The sequence below is a fragment of the Pangasianodon hypophthalmus genome, chromosome 4 (assembly GCF_027358585.1).
Source record: "Pangasianodon hypophthalmus isolate fPanHyp1 chromosome 4, fPanHyp1.pri, whole genome shotgun sequence".
Taxonomy (NCBI): domain Eukaryota; kingdom Metazoa; phylum Chordata; class Actinopteri; order Siluriformes; family Pangasiidae; genus Pangasianodon; species Pangasianodon hypophthalmus.
Window position 1 is genome coordinate 32,266,914 of NC_069713.1, and position 19,066 is coordinate 32,285,979.

General features: G+C 39.3%; 2 protein-coding genes across 3 annotated transcripts; both read left to right on the forward strand.

The window, feature by feature from the left end:
* The first annotated feature begins 650 nt into the window (after positions 1-650).
* LOC113540056 (retinol-binding protein 2) lies at positions 651-2,747 on the forward strand. The gene is made up of 4 exons (XM_034303992.2): positions 651-808; positions 923-1,101; positions 1,395-1,496; positions 2,166-2,747. The coding sequence occupies exons 1-4, from the start codon at positions 736-738 to the stop codon at positions 2,217-2,219; spliced, it is 408 nt and encodes a 135-aa protein (XP_034159883.2). The 5' UTR covers positions 651-735; the 3' UTR covers positions 2,220-2,747.
* Positions 2,748-4,155: 1,408 nt separating this feature from the next.
* Positions 4,156-18,539, forward strand: copb2 (COPI coat complex subunit beta 2). Of its 2 annotated transcripts, none has more exons than XM_026936712.3 (22): positions 4,156-4,302; positions 7,162-7,299; positions 7,388-7,474; positions 7,570-7,696; positions 8,439-8,587; positions 9,560-9,706; positions 10,160-10,259; positions 10,810-10,952; positions 11,118-11,317; positions 12,353-12,463; positions 12,832-12,920; positions 13,141-13,247; positions 13,371-13,514; positions 13,879-14,009; positions 14,175-14,382; positions 14,490-14,600; positions 14,759-14,973; positions 16,119-16,211; positions 16,533-16,716; positions 16,986-17,060; positions 17,514-17,663; positions 18,092-18,539. In XM_026936712.3, the coding sequence occupies exons 1-22, from the start codon at positions 4,300-4,302 to the stop codon at positions 18,185-18,187; spliced, it is 2,808 nt and encodes a 935-aa protein (XP_026792513.1). In that variant the 5' UTR covers positions 4,156-4,299; the 3' UTR covers positions 18,188-18,539. The 2 variants fall into 2 exon arrangements, with proteins under 2 accessions (XP_026792513.1, XP_026792514.1); XM_026936713.3 differs by having other exon boundaries at positions 17,517-17,663.
* Positions 18,540-19,066: the final 527 nt, after the last annotated feature.

Genomic DNA, 19,066 nt, shown 5'->3' on the forward strand with positions numbered 1-19,066 from the left:
TTATTTGAGTTGTCTTTTTAATTAACTGTCATTCTGTCAAACATGAGATCGTCTTGTTTTAATGCTCTGGGTCTGAGAACTGAAGATTAGCACTTGATGAGTATCTGAGAACTCGATGAGTAAGTAAAAGCATTAATGAGCCCATCAAGAACAATGAGCTATCAAAACATATCCCAAATATCCTGCACCATTAAATCTTTTTTTTTAAAACAGAAAGACTTTGGCACAACTAAGACGTCACCGAGGTAAAGATAGTCACGGAAGCAACCAAAAGTTCAACGGATAACTCTTAAGATGCTATAGAGATCCACAAGGCATGTTGGAGGCTCAGGAACCATGTGAGAAAAAGCTTCTCTGGTCTGAGAGAATGGCTTGGCTTTGGTACAAAGCGCTACATTGGAAAGAAACCCAACATCTGAAAACACCATCAACACAGTGAAGCCTGGTGGTGGTAGCACCATTGACATTTACCCATCTCTAAACGTAAAGATTTTCTTCTGAACCAGAAATTCACTTACATTACAGGATTATAATATAATCTATGATCAAGGACAACTATATATCTATTTTTCTCTCCTTCTTATTCCATTGACTGGGATATGTGCCTCATTTTGGCTTCTCTCCCATTGCTCTTCTTTCTTATCTTTAGTACTGTGACCCTTTTGCTTGCTCCAGTATAAAGTCCCAGAATAGCACGCTCTCTTACATTCTGCCCAAAGTTCACCGCACAGCACCATGCCTGTGGATTTGAGCGGGACCTGGGTTCTGGAGACAAATGACAACTTTGAAGAGTACATGAAAATACTCAGTAAGCCCGAACGAGTGGCGTGAGATTACGATTCGTTTCTTGTACAGGTGATTGCAAGATCAACTCAAGCCCACGTGCATCATGTTCTTCTTCTTCTTCTTTTTTTTTTTGCAGACATCGATTTGGTCACACGGAAGATCGCGGCCCACTTGTCTCAAACCAAAGTTATTATCCAAGATGGAGACAAGCTTACGATAAAGACACTCAGCACCTTCAGGAACTACGAGATAAGCTTGACAATCGGGGAGGAGTTTGATGAGTATACTAAAGGACTGGACAACAGAATGCTAAAGGTAGGTGTGAATATCTGATCCAGTTTATTTTAATAAGACAAAAAATAAAAACACAGAGTCCTCTATCCTGAAGACTTTTCCATGTTAGAAAACTTCACGGAAACAGTTTTACCTCTGAAAGCACATTATTCGTTATTATTATTATTATTATCTTTTATTATTTGACTGTACAGGTCAAACATCAAAATAGACAAGGAAGGTGAGGTTCGACTGGTAATTGAAGCTTGTTATGTGTAAAATGAGCAAAATGAAGACAGCACTGTGATTGTACTGCTGTTTAACTGTGAGCACAGACTCTGGTCAGCTGGGAGGGCGACACACTGGTGTGCACACAGAAGGGAGAAAAGGCCAACCGTGGATGGAGGCACTGGTTAGAGGGAGATAAACTACACTTGGTGAGCTTTAAATCATAATGAATGACATACAGTACTGTGTAAAAGTCTTAGGTGTTGTATTTTTTTTAGTACAATCTTTGTTATAGATGTTTATTTTCTTCTTCTACATTATTGATTCAGTACAAAAACCTTTTAGATTCCAAACATTAGTTTTCCAGCACAAAATGAAACGTTACAGAAAAATGTTTGTATGTCAGTAAAGAAAGCAGCAGATTCCATAAGAGACACTTTTCAGATAAAAACAGAATGAAGGCTGCTGGGTTTCGCTGCAGAAATAAGAAGCGAGTCGACAGTCAAAGTCTCCAGAAGAACTGTGGCTGCTTCTGCAAGATGCTCAGTAACACTTCCAGCTCATTTCCTTATAAAACTGCACACACTGCACCTCAGATACTGCTTTATTTATTTAAAGTGAAGGATCGTCACATTAAATACGGACTTTGTTTCATTTATTACTGTTTACTGCTCTTTATAGGATTTTTTTTAATGTAGAAACATTTAATTTCATTATTTTTGAAGGCGTGTTTACTCTACAGCATTTCTTTATTAACACGTGCCTAAGACTTTTGCACAGAACAGATATATATATATATATATAAACTTATTTTCATGTCGTTTCTATTGCCACAGTAACATTGCTTTTTCTGTTTTTACCTTTTTTTTTTTTTACAGGAGCTGTATTGTGAAGATGTTGTCTGCCATCAAGTGTTCAAAAGAAAGCAGTAGTGCCTCATTAATAAATAATAAAGCCTCTGTTTGGTCAATAATAATAACGACAATATAATTATATGTAGTTTTAGTTGTAATGACAGTCATTTCTATTATACTGGGCAACATGAAGCACTGAAAGTCAGGTATTTTATTATCCAGCAGAAGACTGACATTCATGCTACTACATTATAGTGTAATTACGAAGGCAAGACGACAGGATGAATTTAAACCTGTTGAAGTGACAACGTTCACACACAGGTTAATATCTGCTTTGGTGTAAATTAAAAAAAAGGATTTAGTGAGATGTAAAGATTTATAGATTTACACTGCTGTTGATTTCATGTGGATTCGTTTACTATGAGAGCAGCTGCTAATAAAAAACTCAGAGCCTAGGTTATTGGTTTTAATCAACAGAAAATATAATACTTTAAAAACAAATATCAACATCAAATCAGACAAAACTGACATGTTGATTAAAATGTACAATGCACTGAACTTGGATAAAAATGTCAGGAGTAAAATAAAATAATTTTCACACCACTGCATCATTGATTATTTCTTTTATTTCTCAGATATTGATTTCTTTTAGGACCTTTTTATTTGCCAGAACAAGCTGCATTACTTTACCACATTAATGCTGATGTCTAGACGTTTACAGAAAATAAAGTATATAAGCAAAATATTTTATTTAAAAATAATTAAAGCTGTAGAAACCTAAAGTTTTAATCAAGGAGATTAAATATTTCAAATATTTAAAATATTTATATTGTGATGATATTGCAGCTTTCGATCCCGAGTTTCACGCGGTTTGTTCTGGCAACAAAGCAACGAATAAATAACCTTCTGGTGAGTTAAAAATAGTGTTGAATTTGCATGTTTAATTGCTTTTTTTTTTTTTTTAAAACAAACAAACAAATAAATACATGAATAAATGTATAAAACAAACAAACACACAAACAAATAAATAAATAAAGGTAATAAAAAAGAGTAATTCATAATTAAATTAATGCCTTAAATTTATAACTACCTTTTTATATATCAACATTCATTTATTTATTTATTTATCTATGCATTTATTCATTTATTCTTTCTTTATTCATTTATTTATTTATTTATTTATTTATTTATTTATTTATTTATCTATGCATTTATTCATTTATTCTTTCTTTATTCATTTATTTATTTATTTATTCATTTATTCTTTCTGCATTTATTTATTTATCTATGCATTTATGCATTTATTCTTTCTTTCTTTCTTTCTCTTTCTTTATTTATGCATTTATTCTTTCTGCATTTATTTATTTATTTATTTATTTATTTATTTATTTATGCATTTATTCTTTCTGCATTTATTTATTTATTTATTTATTTATTTATTTATGTATGCATTTATTCTTTCTGCATTTATTTATTTATTTATTTATGCATTTATTCTTTCTGCATTTATTTATTTATTTATTTATTTATTTATTTATGCATTTATTCTTTCTGCATTTATTTATTTATTTATTTATTTATTTATGTATGCATTTATTCTTTCCGCATTTATTTATTTATTTATTTATTTATTTATTTATTTATTTATGCATTTATTCTTTCTTCATTTATTTATTTATTTATCTATGCATTTATTCATTTATTCTTTCTTTATTCATTTATTTATTTATTTATTCATTTATTCTTTCTGCATTTATTTATTTATCTATGCATTGATGCATTTATTCTTTCTTTCTCTTTCTTTATTTATGCATTTATTCTTTCTTCATTTATTTATTTATTTATTTATTTATTTATTTATTTATGCATTTATTCTTTCTTCATTTATTTATTTATTTAGTTAGTTAGTTAGTTAGTTAGTCCTTTTTGTTCCTCTGTGCTGGTGAACAGGTTCCTCGTTTAAAATAAACTTCAGTCAGAAAAAAACACGCAACTCTCTGCCGAATGCGGAACTACCCACAATGCTTTGCGTGGCCACGTCATCGCTTCCGACAACACGTTTCAGGAAGTTCCACGTCAGATTAGCGGTGTAGCGGAGAAGCGCAGAGCTGCAGAGCGAAGCGGTGCTGTAGGTTTATTATACAGGAGAAGAGCAGACATGGTGAGTTTAACAGCAATGAGCGCTTTTAAACACAGTTAAACACGGAGCAGTGGAGTTAGCAGCACAGCTAGCTAGCATTGTTTCATCCGTGCTAATCTATCGCCACATACACCACTCGCTAATGCTAATGCTAACGCTAATGCTGATAGTAATGCTAATGCTAGTGCTGTGGCTTTGGTCTTTTTTTATATATAAGAATTAAAGAATTAATAATTACTAACAGATTTAACACTTTCACACATTGTTATGTATAAGAAATTGTGAACTGTCTGCGTTCAGTAAATTAATTTAGCTTGTTAGCTAGCTAGCTATCTAATTTATTATCATTTAGCTAGTGACTTCACCAATATCAGAGAAAATAACTATAGTAATAATATTAACAATAATAATAACAACAATAATATCCGCCTAATTCTGATTAAAGGATATTTACACAGAAGTGTGTGTGTTTGCAGGCAGTGCTGTGGCCTGGTCAGGACATTGTAAAGCTAAATGTTAAATAAATAAATAAATAAATGAAGTTATTTCTTTCTAACATCCAGACTGTCACTTAACTGCTGCTGCTACTGTTGTTGTTGTTGTTGTTGTTGTTAACCAGCTCTGTTTATTTGCTGTACTTGTCTTTATTTGGGCTGAAAATCCCAAAATGTAAATCCCAGGAGCAAAGTAACTGCAGTCTGTTGGAATAAAGAATAAAACAGCTTCAGGGTGTGCTGTTCCAGGAAAATAATCAACGATGGAGGAAGAGGAGGAGACAATATGATAAAAAATATTGTATCGTGATACTTGAAGGTGTTTCTACGATACACACAATCCGTCATTGTGTGTGTGTGTGTGTGTACTTATTAAAAATAAAAAGAATGAGAAAATATCTAAACGTGTACAAATATAAATACTTTAAACCCAAAAAATTCTACTAATAATTATTAAAAAATCATTTTACAATTTTAAAGCTTCAGTACAAAACGTAACAGTTTTCTAATCAAAGTGTGTTATTGCGATTTTTTGAAAAGTTAGAAAAATATATCACGTCTCCTGCGATATCTCAGTGAAGTGATTTCTGACGATGTTCCTCACCATGTTCCTCATGATGTCTCTCACAATGTTTCTGACGATGCTTCTGGCGGTGTTCCTCACCATGTTCCTCATGATGTCTCTCACCATGTTCCTCACCATGTCCCTCATCATGTTCCTCATGATGTCTCTCACCATGTTCCTCATGATGTCTCTCACAATGTTTCTGACGATGCTTCTGGCGGTGTTCCTCACCATGTTCCTCATGATGTCTCTCACCATGTTCCTCACCATGTTCCTCATGATGTCTCTCACCATGTTCCTCACCATGTTCCTCATGATGTCTCTCACAATGTTTCTGACTATGCTTCTGCCAATGTTCTTCACGATGTTCCTCACGATGTCTCTGACAATGTCGTTATTACATCATCATTTCGCCCAGCTGTACGACGGGATGCAGTAGCCACACCGAAGTTGATTATTTTCCAATAAGTTCACATCGTAATGTTTTATTCCTTTTCAACAATTAGTCAACGATTACAACATATTTTTTTATTATTAATTAAAAAATGAAACGTCGTACTTGTTGTCGTTCGTTTATAGTAAATGCGTGAAACAGGTTCCTGATATCGCTTACATCATTCCGTCACCAGCCTCTGATTACTCCTCTCTCTCTCTCTCTCTCTTACAAAGCGCTGACACTGGAGACTCCTTCCGTAAATGCTACATAAACATGTCTTTAGGGAAAACTTCATCGTATCTACACTCAGCCTTTTACGTGGAGCATCAGCTGAACAAAGATAACGCAATAAAACAAGCGCATTAACTACAGCTGGGATTCTGACCAATCAGAGCACTGATGAGCGCACGTGAGTAATAAATGGTTTGATCAGTACGTGGTTACGTAGCTACGTGACGAAGAAAACTAAACGTAGCGCAACTAGACATCAAAGGAGTTCTCGATTCTGATTGGTCGGAAAGATGTCGCTTAATGTTCTCTCATTAAAGACAGCAGCTCAGAGTGCGAAGCAAATCACAGGTTTATATTAATGCGCTTGTTTTATTACGTTACTGTTTCCATAGTAACGGCTGATCCACAGGGACTCGCATGACGGATAACCTAAAGCCGATTTTAAAAAAAGACATGCGTTTTTTTTTTTAAATAAAAGAATTGATATCGTGAAGATTTCTGTAAGTTTCGTAATGTTTATTTAACATGTCGGTTATTTATTTAATGTTTGTTTAATTATTAATCGTTTATTTAACATAATATGGAAGGAGTCTCCAGTGTCAGCGTGTGTAGCAGTCAGGAAGGTTTTTGCTTTTCTGCCTTTTTTTATTTTTACTTGAAGAGACAGAAAAAGAAGAAAGGAATGACTGATTACAGCTGCTTTAATCAACACACCACCCCAGCGTTGATTATTTTCCTCGAACAGCACACCCCTCGAGTGTTTCATTCCTCACTTAGTCCACCTGGTTTTGCGTAGCAGCTACGTTTTGAATTAAAAAAAAAAAAAAAAAAAAAAAAAAAAAAAAAAAATCAAGGTTTGAATCCACACATCATGATAGAAAAAAATATCTCAGTGACGTGGTTTCTGGTAATGTTCCTCACGGTGTTCCTCACGGTGTTCCTCACGGTGTTCCTCACGATATTCCTCACAATGTTTCTGACGGTGTTTATGACGGTATTCCTCATGGTGTTCCTCACGATATTCCTCGCGGTGTTCCTCATGGTGTTCATGATAGAAAAAAAAAGCCTCAATCAGAAAAGCTCATCCTGGAGGTAATTTACGATGATACGATGATCTTTTTACTTCCTGACGTTTTCCGTTTTATTTCCCGCAGCCTCTCAGGCTGGACATCAAGCGCAAGCTCACGGCTCGGTCGGACCGCGTGAAAAGCGTGGATCTCCATCCCACCGAGCCGTGGATGCTCGCCAGTCTGTACAACGGCAGCGTGTGCGTCTGGAACCACGAAACACAGGTGAGTACACGCAGCGAATCCTCAAATCCAGAAGAAAGTAGAGCAGTTAATTATATCCGATATGAATATTGTTCTTTTCTCCGCTCAGACCTTGGTGAAGACGTTCGAAGTGTGTGACCTGCCAGTGAGAGCTGCCAAGTTTGTCGCGAGGAAGAACTGGGTGATAACTGGAGCAGTAAGTGTGTTATTTATTCCAGATAGTTAAAGTTCTCTTACGTTCGATTTGTTTCCAGCGAATTGAGTAAATTCTGTCCGGCTTCTGTCTTATAGGACGACATGCAGATTCGCGTCTTCAACTACAACACGTTAGAGCGCGTGCACATGTTCGAGGCTCATTCTGACTACATCCGCTGCATCGCCGTGCATCCTACTCAGCCCTACATCCTCACGAGCAGTGGTGTGTGTGTGTGTGTGTGTGTGTGTGTGTGTGTGGGGCAACAGACTGGATATCAACTTCATACACTCTAGAATCTGATATAATGTGTGAGAGAGTGTGTGAGAGAGTGAGTGTGTGAGAGAGTGAGTGTGTGAGAGAGTGTGAGTGTGTGAGAGAGTGTGAGTGTGTGAGAGAGTGTGAGTGTGTGAGAGAGTGTGAGTGTGTGAGAGAGTGTGTGAGAGAGTGTGTGAGAGAGTGTGAGTGAGTGAGTGTGTGAGTGAGTGTGTGAGTGAGTGTGTGAGTGAGTGAGTGTGTGTGTGAGTGTGTGTGTGAGTGAGCGTGTGAGTGAGCGTGTGAGTGAGTGAGCGTGTGAGCGAGTGAGTGTGTGAGTGAGTGTGTGAGTGAGTGTGTGAGCGAGCGTGTGTGAGCGAGCGTGTGTGAGCGAGCGTGTGTGAGCGAGCGTGTGTGAGCGAGCGTGTGTGAGAGAGTGTGTGTGTGTGTGTGAGGGGCAACAGACTGGATATCAACTTCATACATTGTAGAATTTGATATAATGTTGATATAATGTTGTGTGTGTGTGTGTGAGAGAGTGAGAGAGAGTGTGTGTGTGTGTGTGTGTGTGTGTGTGAGAGAGTGAGTGTGTGAGAGAGTGAGAGAGTGTGTGTGGGGCAACAGACTGGATATCAACTTCATACACTGTAGAATTTGATATAATGTTGATATAATGTTGTGTGTGTGTGTGTGTGTGTGTGTGTGTGTGAAGACGATATGCTCATTAAGCTGTGGGACTGGGAGAAGAAGTGGTCGTGCAGTCAGGTGTTTGAAGGCCACACGCACTACGTCATGCAGATCGTCATCAACCCCAAAGACAACAACCAGTTTGCGAGCGCGTCGCTCGACAGAACCATCAAGGTGACCTTTCTGCACAATCCCACTATTTATTCCTCCATGTAGTTCCTCCTCCTGAGCCTGGTTCCTCTCAAGGTTTCTTCCTCAGATCATCGTCTCAGGGAGTTTCTCCTCACCACCGTCACCTCTGACTCGCTCATTAGGGATAAATTCACACATTTACAATTTATTTAGATTTAATTTGAATGGATTTATTTCTGTAAAGCTGCTCTGTGGCAATGTCTGTTGATCTTCTACCTAAGAGCTGCTGCTGTAATCGTTAAGACTCGTGTCCTTCGTTCATCCCAGGACTCGTATTCGCAACCTGTTGATACTGAACAACACGCTTAGTGCCGTTTATTTGTGAAAATAAAATAAACTCTTCTAAACTAACTCTAAAATTCTAAAATAAGTCTTCTACAGCTGTGATGATTTATAATCTCGCTAGAGTCCACCAGGTTTCCAAGTCAGACTGTAAAATGTTTAGAGATTTCACGCGCAGCGACGTTAAACTTAAAACCTTCCGCTGTCGTCGTGACTGTTGTCATGATCTGCGTCTCAAATTGACCTTACGTTGAAAAGTATTTACTGATCTAGAAAATCCAGAAGACTGGTTCCCAAGTCAGAGCTTTGAATTAACTTGTTTAGCGGAGTTAGTTAGATGGACAAGGAGATATTTGTTTGTTTGTTTGTTTGTTTGTTTGCTGAGCTACACTAGTGCAGCGTGTCAGGATAGTGAAAAAAGACTGAAATAGCACGTATTAATTTAAACTCGGATTTGGATGTGACTCGCAGTAACGTTTCAAAATATTAGCACACAAAATCCATTTCTAATATCAACTTGTAAAATAAATAAATGAACGAAACAAACAAAAGAGGAGATTGCGAGCTTCTCTCGCGACCCCGTCTGTAAATCAAGCCACGCAACCCTTAGTTTGGGATCTCCTGTTGCGTCGAGACGTTACGAAGGGAAATAATTCACTCGTGATGTTTCAGGTGTGGCAGCTGGGTTCCTCTTCCCCCAACTTCACTCTGGAGGGCCACGAGAAAGGAGTCAACTGCATCGATTACTACAGCGGAGGAGATAAGCCCTATCTCATTTCAGGAGCTGACGACAGACTGGTGAAGATCTGGGACTACCAGGTGAGGACCTCTCTCTCTTTCTCTCTCTCTCTCTCTGTCTCTCTCTCTCTTTCTCTCTCTCTCTCTCTCTCTCTCTCTCTCTCTGTCTCTCTCTCGCTCTCTCTCTCTCTCTCGCGCTCTCTCTCTCTCTCTCGCTCTCTCTCTCTCTCTCACTCTCTCTCTCTCTCGCTCTCTCTCTCACTCTCTCGCTCTCTCTCTCTCTCTCTCTCTCTCGCTCTCTCTCTCGCTCTCTCTGTCTCTCTCGCTCGCTCTGTCTCTGTCTCTCTGTCTGTCTCTCTCTCTCTCTCTCTGGCTCTCTCTCTGGCTCTCTCTCTCGCATTCTCTCTCTCGCTCTCTCTGTCTCTCTCTCTCTCTCGCTCTCGCTCTCTCTCTCTCTCTTTTTGTTTTTTCCCTGACTTCATTCACTTGGGCCAAGCTTACGCCTCTCCCGGTTACGTAATTATTCCCCCTCAGAATAAGACGTGCGTGCAGACGCTGGAGGGTCACGCCCAGAACGTGTCCTGCGTCAGCTTCCACCCCGAGCTGCCAATCATCGTTACAGGATCCGAGGACGGTAAGTTCACACAGGAGTCAGAGTAAATTAGCAAATATACTTTTAACGATCCTAATAACAAACCACAACCACAGGAAATGAGCAAGAGTTAAACAGACAGATGAAGGAGCTCAGTATGCGAGAGCTTTTCTCTTCGATTTCTTTAAATGTTTAAGCCTCGTGGCTCTTGATGAGCTGCGTCAGGTTCGGCAGATAACCAAATAATCACTAATCTTTTAATCCCAGAAGATATTTTTGGAAAAGTTTGTACACCCAGACACGTGTTAGTTTGAATTTTACATCAAACATTTTAATCATTGTCATGATTTTGTGTATAAGAAGACTATAGAAATGAAGTTTCTAGCTTTTCCCCAAACAGCAACCCAGCGAATGGAGGCACAGGAGCTCTCAGGAGTGCGTCTGTTTCATTCCTGCTCATTTCCTCACCTATGATTTATTGTTAAAACCATTAAAAGCTTCATATTTTGCCATTTTGAGTGACATGTGACACAATCATCAATAAGATCCTACTTTTGAGTGATGTATGTTGCTTGTCTTGACTGGTGTTCAGGCACCGTGCGCATCTGGCACTCCAGCACCTACCGGCTGGAAAGCACGCTGAACTACGGCATGGAGCGGGTGTGGTGTGTGTGCGGCCTGCGCGGTTCCAACAACGTCGCGCTCGGTTACGATGAGGGCAGCATTATTATTAAGGTCATACACAATATCCGCGTATACATGTAGAATATCTCGGTTGATTATTTTCCTGTAGTAGCACATCTACCGTATTAATATAAACCCGTGATTTGAATTATAGCTTGTGTTATTATCATTGCGTTGATTTTTTTTGTCTGTTTTGTTTTTGTTTTTCTCCATTAGCTTGGTCGCGAGGAGCCTGCCATGTCCATGGACACCAACGGTAAGATAATCTGGGCCAAGCATTCGGAGGTACAGCAGGCCAACCTGAAGGCCATGGGAGACACCGAGATTAAAGACGGAGAGAGACTGCCACTGGCTGTCAAAGACATGGGCAGCTGTGAGATCTACCCCCAGACTATTCAACACAACCCTAACGGAAGGTCAGTTTGCACAAACGCAGGCTGGAGATATTACTATTACGTCACATTGATTCTCTAAGCGATGCCATGCCTTGTAAAACACTAGCACTGTACGTCTTAGACCAGTTTAATACACACGATCATGTGGTGTACGCAGAGTGCCGTGACGGCCTCACCAGACTGACCCGTGGATATTTAATGAAGAGCGAAGAACCACCAAAATGTCAATATTGTAATAATCTCTTAACTGTAAAACATATTTTTCTGGTTAGTTATGAAACAACGCCTTTTATCAGGACTTTTGTTTTAATCTGTATTTGCCATTGAAGCTATTGGTATGGCAATAAACCTAAATACAAAAAACAAACTTAGACCAATTTATTGTTCATCAGATTATCTTACGTCACAGATATTGCAACGTTTAAGCCAACGATGAACATATCTACATTAAATATATATTATGTATACATACAGTTCTGTGCAGAAGTCTCAGGCACGTGTAAAGAAATGCTGTAGAGCAAAGACGCCTTCAGAAATAATGAAATTAAATGTTTCTACATTAAAAAAAAATCCTATAAAGAGCAGTAAACAGTAATAAATGAAACAAAGTCAGTATTTAATGTGACGATCCTTCACTTTAAATAAATAAACAGTATCTGAGGTGCAGTGTGTGCAGTTTTATAAGGAAATGAGCTGGAAGTGTTACTGAGCATCTTGCAGAAGCAGCCACAGTTCTTCTGGAGACTTTGACTGTCGACTCGCTTCTTATTTCTGCAGCGAAACCCAGCAGCCTTCATTATGTTTTTATCTGAAAAGTGCCTCTTATGGAATCTGCTGCTTTCTTTACTGACATACAAACATTTTTCTGTAACGTTTCATTTTGTGCCGGAAAACTAATGTTTGGAATCTAAAATGTTTTTGTACTGAATCAGTAATGTAGAAGTCAGAAAATAAACATCTATAACAAAGTTTGTACTAAAAACAACAGGGTGCCAAGACTTTTGCACAGCACTGTAATATCTGTTTGTGACCAATCGGCTTTGATTTTTGTGGCAGGTTCGTGGTGGTTTGTGGAGATGGAGAGTACATCATCTACACAGCTATGGCTCTGAGGAACAAGAGCTTTGGTTCCGCTCAGGAGTTTGTTTGGGCCCATGATTCTTCTGAGTAAGTGTTCTTCTCTCCATCACGCCTGCTTCTGATCAGATCCGAGGTATAACAGGACGCGTACGTACAAATTATATAGTGTTTGAGTAGTGGTGTTTCTGCAGTTTCTGATTCTTGTATGAAATTCCATAACGACAGAATGTTTAATGATGATATGACAGAGATGTGTGTGTGTGTGTGTGTGTTTGAGAGTCTCTGTCATTAGAGATGTAGCTCATCATTAATGGTTAAGCATCAGAAGAACAGTGGTCTTTGAGTCATGTTGGTTCATCCAGACTTTTCTAAGCTTGTCCCTGGACCTGAGGTGATGACTCCTGAACTGGTGTATTTGTGTATTTAAGTGTGAAAAATCTTGTTCTTGTATGCAGGTATGCAATCAGAGAAAGCAACAGCGTGGTGAAAATCTTCAAGAACTTTAAGGAGAAGAAGTCCTTCAAGCCTGACTTCGGAGCGGAGGGTAATTTCCGTTTTACGTTTATGTAATAACTTGGACTCGAGTTAAGCAGTTGTGGGTTAAGGTCCTTGCTCAGGAACGTAGCAGTGGTTCTTTAGAGGCTCTCTGATTTAATATCGCAGCTTTATATCTCCAGAAAGAATGTTACTACTGGACTCGAAGTGTGAAGTGTAACTCTAAGCACATGTGAAGTGAGATTTTTTTTTTTTTTCTCTCATTTCAGGTATCTACGGTGGCTTTCTGCTGGGCGTCAGGTCCGTGAACGGCTTGGCTTTCTACGACTGGGAGAACACGGAGCTGATTCGGCGCATTGAAATTCAGCCCAAACATGTAATTCTCGCTGCTCGTTGCTCTAGTTTACGAAAAAAATTTTTTAGATTACTGCTATGTTGCTCTGTGCAGCTCATCATTCCAAGCCTGACATGACCTTCCTTTTCTCATGCGTGTGTTCAGATCTTCTGGTCAGACTCCGGAGAGCTGGTGTGCATCGCCACGGAGGAGTCGTTCTTCATCTTGCGCTACCTGGCGGACAAAGTGGCCGCATCACAAGAGTCCAACGAAGGGGTTACCGAGGACGGCATCGAGGACGCTTTCGAGGTTAGTGTTCGATCGGTCATATAGTGACGTCTTGTTTTCGGTATTATTAATCATTTATTTACGCACTAATTAGTCCAGCCAGATCCAGGTTTAGGTTAGGTTAGGTTTAAACACGTATACCTAGTGAAAACTTGTCTTGCGAAAAAGTCAGAAAGTAGGAATTGGAAAAAGAAAGAAAAGCCTGGAAACAAAATCTGTCTAGAACCTGAGTTACTGATTTGTCCAGCAGGTGTATCTTTGATGATTAGTCAGGGTACATCATAATATCAGAATTGCTGACTACTTTGTGTGTGTGTGTGTGTGTGTGTGTGTGTGTGTGTGTGTGTGTGCGCGTGTGTGTGTGTGTGTGTACGCACGCGTGCAGGTCCAGGGCGAGATACAGGAGATTGTGAAGACAGGTCTGTGGGTGGGAGACTGCTTCATCTACACCAGCTCTGTCAACCGGCTAAACTACTTTGTGGGCGGAGAGATCGTCACCATTGCTCACCTGGACAGGTGCATTTCAGTAGAAGTTTCATTCCACCATTCCATGTCTTGAATGTTGTAGCAGCAGAAGGTTACACAGCCATAACTCTTCCCTCAGTCTCTCCTGAAGAATCATTTCCTGAAGTTGGGGTTATTACTGCATTCTTTTATAAACGAAGCCTCTGATCTCCTCAGGACCATGTACCTGCTGGGCTACATCCCTAAAGATGACCGGCTGTACCTGGGAGACAAGGAGCTGAACATCGTCAGCTACTCGCTGCTGGTGTCCGTGTTGGAGTACCAGACAGCCGTCATGCGGCGCGACTTCTCCATGGCGGACAAAGTGCTCCCCACCATTCCCAAAGAGCAGAGGACCAGGGTGGCCCACTTCCTGGAGAAGCAGGTGTGACTTCACATACTTCACTGACCCTTTAATTTACTTATAAAATGATGTTTCTCGTATAAAAAAGGGCTTGTTTTTAATCAGATGTTATGTTTATATATTAATAGGGTTTCAAACAGCAGGCACTGGCCGTGTCTACTGACCCAGAGCACAGGTTTGAGCTTGCTCTACAGCTCGGGGAGCTGAAGATTGGCTACCAGCTCGCCGTAGAAGCCGAGGTGAGATTTATTTAGAAATGGTTCTTTTTTAATTTCTGCTCTGCCCTTGAGCAAAGCATCTAACCTCCAACTTCGTTCAGGGTTAAACTAATAAAAAAAATAATAATAATAACATATTTATGGCCGTAGTCAAATATAGGATATTTTTTTCTATCTAGTCTGAACAAAAGTGGAAGCAACTGGCAGAGCTGGCCATCAGTAAGTGCCAGTTTGGCTTGGCACAGGAGTGCCTTCATCACGCCCAGGACTACGGAGGCCTGCTGCTGCTGGCTACAGCCTCTGGCAACGCCGCGATGGTGAGCAAACTGGCTGAAGGTGCTGAACGCGACGGCAAGAACAACGTCGCCTTCATGACCTACTTCTTACAGGGGAAGTGAGTACCGTTTTATTTTCTTAAATAGCTTCATTTAGAGGAAAATCCATCCTGTGTGTTAATCTTGGTATATAACAACAGAAATACAGCACCAACCAAGCACCAGAATCGCTAAATACATCACAGATATTTCACTATGAATGTGTGTTATGGAAGCGTTTTCCTCCTAGATATTTGTTTTGACTACAATAAGTGTAATCCTTTAAAGATTCCAGAGGTGATTATTTTCATTCCTTGCTACTACAACTACTATAACATGGAAAAATACAGTTCTGTGCAAAAGTCTCAGGCACATGCAAAGAAATGCTGTAGAGTAAAGACGCCTTCAGAAATAATGAAATTAAATGTTTCTACATTTTAAAAATCCTATAAAGAGCAGTAAACAGTAATAAATGAAACAAAGTCAGTATTTAATGTGACGATCCTTCGCTTTAAATAAATAAACAGTATCTGAGGTGCAGTGTGTGCAGTTTTATAAGGAAATGAGCTGGAAGTGTTACTGAGCATCTTGCAGAAGCAGCCACAGTTCTTCTGGAGACTTTGACTGTCGACTCGCTTCTTATTTCTGCAGCGAAACCCAGCAGCCTTCATTCTGTTTTTATCTGAAAAGTGTCTCTTATGGAATCTGCTGCTTTCTTTACTGACATACAAACATTTTTCTGTAACGTTTCATTTTGTGCTGAAAAACTAGTGTTTGGAATCTGAAATGTTTTTGTACTGAATCAATAATGTAGAAGTCAGAAAATAAACATCTATAACAAAGATTGTACTTAAAAAAAAAAATACAGTGCCTAAGACTTTTGCACAGCACTGTATGTAGAATATTTTTCCAGAAATAGTGGAGAAAAGTATTAAGTGGCTGAGAAAACCCATTTGGAAAAGGGACTTCTGGTCCAGGATGCTTGTTTGTGTTCAGATGATAAGTCTCATAAGTCATTTTATAGACGCTCTAGTCTACAGGACACCATAGAGAAACTAGATCATGTGGGCGGAGCTTAAGGAAAAGAAAACATTAAGCTACTTAACCATTAGAAAGCTAACGTGGAGAAAAAAAAAGGTCTAGTCTTACCTAATGCACTTGTTAAACATGGCTTCACACACTGACTGATGTATTTCCATGTACATGTTGCTGTTTCTGCTTTAAGGTTGGACCAGTGTCTGGAACTTCTGATCAGGACCAATCGCCTGCCGGAGGCCGCCTTCCTCGCTCGCACCTACCTGCCCAGCCAAGTGTCCAGGTGCCTCCCCTCACACACTCGTTAACTAACGCCTCACTCGGTATTCACCTAATATCGGTTTCAGACTGAATCGTTATGAGAGTGGAGGATTTAGTAGCATTACATGTGCTTTATGTGTATGTGCTTTACCACTAAACACTCTGGCTGCCTTCTTTCCCTTTTTCCAACACACCGCTGCCACCTAGTGGCCAATCGAGTCCTCGTCACATTAACATGGAAGTTAAGCCTCAGATTCAGCGATAGTGATCATGCACTGATTGCAGAACGAATGTGTTAAAGAGGATTGTTTAACTTGTGTGGGTTGTTGTGTGACGCTAACAGAGTGGTAAAGCTGTGGAGAGAGAGTCTGTCAAAAGTCAACCAGAAAGCTGGAGAGTCACTGGCCGACCCCACTGAATACGAGAACCTGTTCCCTGGGCTGAAGGAGGCTTTCCTGGCTGAGCAGTACCTCAGAGAGACCTCTCTGGGCAAGAGCAGACCTGCCACTGACTACCCCCTGGTCACGGTGAGAGAGATCATCACTCCGTCTTCATCCTCACATGCTTCATCTGCCAGCTTTTCATACACACTACTCTTAGAGCTGCTGCGGAAATTAATCAGCTCCTTCCGACCAATCAGAAGTCAGCATTCTACACTGTAAAAGTTGTTTAATAAATGAAGCGAGTGTTGTGAAAATAGTTAACTTTTAAATAATAACATTTAATATCTGAGAATGTAAAGCAGATCTGTACTGTTTTAACGCTAACTCTGTGGATTTTATCCGCGTGTGTCTAGCCCAATGAGGAGCGGAACGTGCTAGAAGAAGCCAGCGGTTATGAACCCAAAAACATCCTTCCCACCCACACACAGGTACGTTTACACAATTTCACAGTTACTTCAGTGATCTTTTTGCATGTTTGTGCTCTCCTACGAAACCGACTGCGAGCCCTACGGCAAATACGATACACACTGCACTTCTGTAAGAGAGCTAACGCATCGTTGTTACGTGACGCAGACGTGACGCAGACGTGTCACTGAATGCACTGTACGACTGACCAAGCAAAGAAACTGGAAATCATTGTCATTTTCTGGTGCTAAATCAGAAATCCTGTTCACTGATTGGTTAACGGAAGCAGAACTATTCCGATTTATGAACATCAGGATATTTGCGTCTCGTGAATTGTATTTATTGCGTATTTTCTTTTCCCAGCTCTCTCTGATGATGATGATGATGATGATTTGCAAGGTGGAAATAAACTCTCTCTCTCTTTCTGTGTGTGTGTGTGTGTGTGTGTGTGTGTGTGTGTGTGTGTGTGTTCACAGCAGACCGCTGGCCCTGAGGAGGCTGCAGTAGAAGCAGAAGTATCAGCAGTCAGAGCTGCTCCTGTAGTTACTCCGGTAGCTAGTGTGGCTCCTCCACAGCCTGAACCTGCTAAAAAAGTGGAGGAAGACATTACACAGTTTAGAGAAAAGGTGAAAGACGTTTTATCAAAGAAGTTAAACCTACGAGAGTTAGATTATGAGTAAAAGTACATAAGGTTTCTTATGTTTTATTACAGTTTAATGGCTATTAGTGCCAAAGGAACTCAAATAGGGAAAGTGGAAGTGTTCACACTCAGATCCTAATTTAAACGCTAGATTAGAGCTTTATTAAAGGCAGACACACGTGAAGCGTAAAGAAGTTAAGCCTTTAGAAGACCTATAGACAACGTAACTTGTGTTAATTAGTGTCTAATTAGAGCGATAATGATTTTTTTGGCCATTTCCGATCAGATTAGACCTTTCAATAAAATACTAAATTCAAAAAATATGTAATTAATTCACTTATTCATGTTCCTTGGTGTATTTTTTTTTAGAGTATTTTAGAGTATTAAAATTTCTGCTTTGGCGTTTGTTCATAGACTCTGGAGGAGCTGGAGGACGACCTGGACAACCTGGAGCTGGACGACATCGACACTACAGACGTCAACCTGGACGACGACTTCTTAGACGACTGATCGCATAGCGAGACGTTCAGTTTTATTTAAAAGACCAAGCCTTTTTTTGTATTTGTTGTCCTGTCGTTAATCAGAAAGTCTCCCAGAAGTCAGGATATGGAAGGGTGATGTGGACTGAGAGGGATATCTTTTGGGGACAAGCTGTGTGTCGGGAAAAATATGGAGAAATCTTTGTCAAGTCAGAGTTTTGTACTAAATGCAGGATCTTCTTGTTTATTCCTTCTTCTTCACTTGCTTTTTTTTTTTTTTTTTTTTTTTTGCCTTTACATCAAACTGTACATTTCGAGTCATATCTGACCATGTGAATCCGCTTGATTCAAGTACTCAATAAATATATGCATTAATCTATAAATAGCGTTTATTTGTGCATATAGAAAGCTGTCTTAAAGAAAACAAACCTCTTCCACTATAAATGAACATACAATGAATTTCACATAATATGGCTGAAGTGAGTCTTTACATGGTATTACATTTTATCTCTGTGTGTGTGTGTGTGTGTGTGTGTGTGTGTGTGTGTGTGTGTGTGTGTGTGGTCTGAGGGCTCCATCGTCCAAAAAAAACCCTTGCATGGTGGTATTTACACATGTGAATTCAAATTATTTATGTAAGTACATTAAATAAAATCAATTATTTCTACTGATAATTTCATAAAAATTGTTATCATACAATTTAATTTAAAATTAAATTAAAAGGCCCAATAGTAGCTCATTGGAGAGCTCTGAAGGTTTCTGGGTTTGGATGCCTCGCCTTAACATTAATTATTCATTATAGTTTACTTTTTAAAAAATAATTTAATATACATAATCGGACGTTAAGTATCGCTGAGGAACCTTAATGGTACATCACGTGCACCTTTTTCAAAGGATGTACCCTTGATGG

What these genes read in the sequence shown, in the direction of transcription:
- LOC113540056 (XM_034303992.2), top strand. Translation starts at nt 736, where the DNA reads ATGCCTGTGGATTTGAGCGGGACCTGGGTTCTGGAGACAAATGACAAC. An exon ending in AGAGTACATGAAAATACTCA is followed by an intron (nt 809 to 922) that starts GTAAGCCCGAAC and finishes TTTTTTTTGCAG; the next exon opens with ACATCGATTTGGTCACACGG. An exon ending in TGGACAACAGAATGCTAAAG is followed by an intron (nt 1,102 to 1,394) that starts GTAGGTGTGAAT and finishes CTGTGAGCACAG; the next exon opens with ACTCTGGTCAGCTGGGAGGG.
- copb2 (XM_026936712.3), top strand. An exon ending in TCTGGAACCACGAAACACAG is followed by an intron (nt 7,300 to 7,387) that starts GTGAGTACACGC and finishes TTCTCCGCTCAG; the next exon opens with ACCTTGGTGAAGACGTTCGA. An exon ending in TGGGCCCATGATTCTTCTGA is followed by an intron (nt 12,464 to 12,831) that starts GTAAGTGTTCTT and finishes TCTTGTATGCAG; the next exon opens with GTATGCAATCAGAGAAAGCA.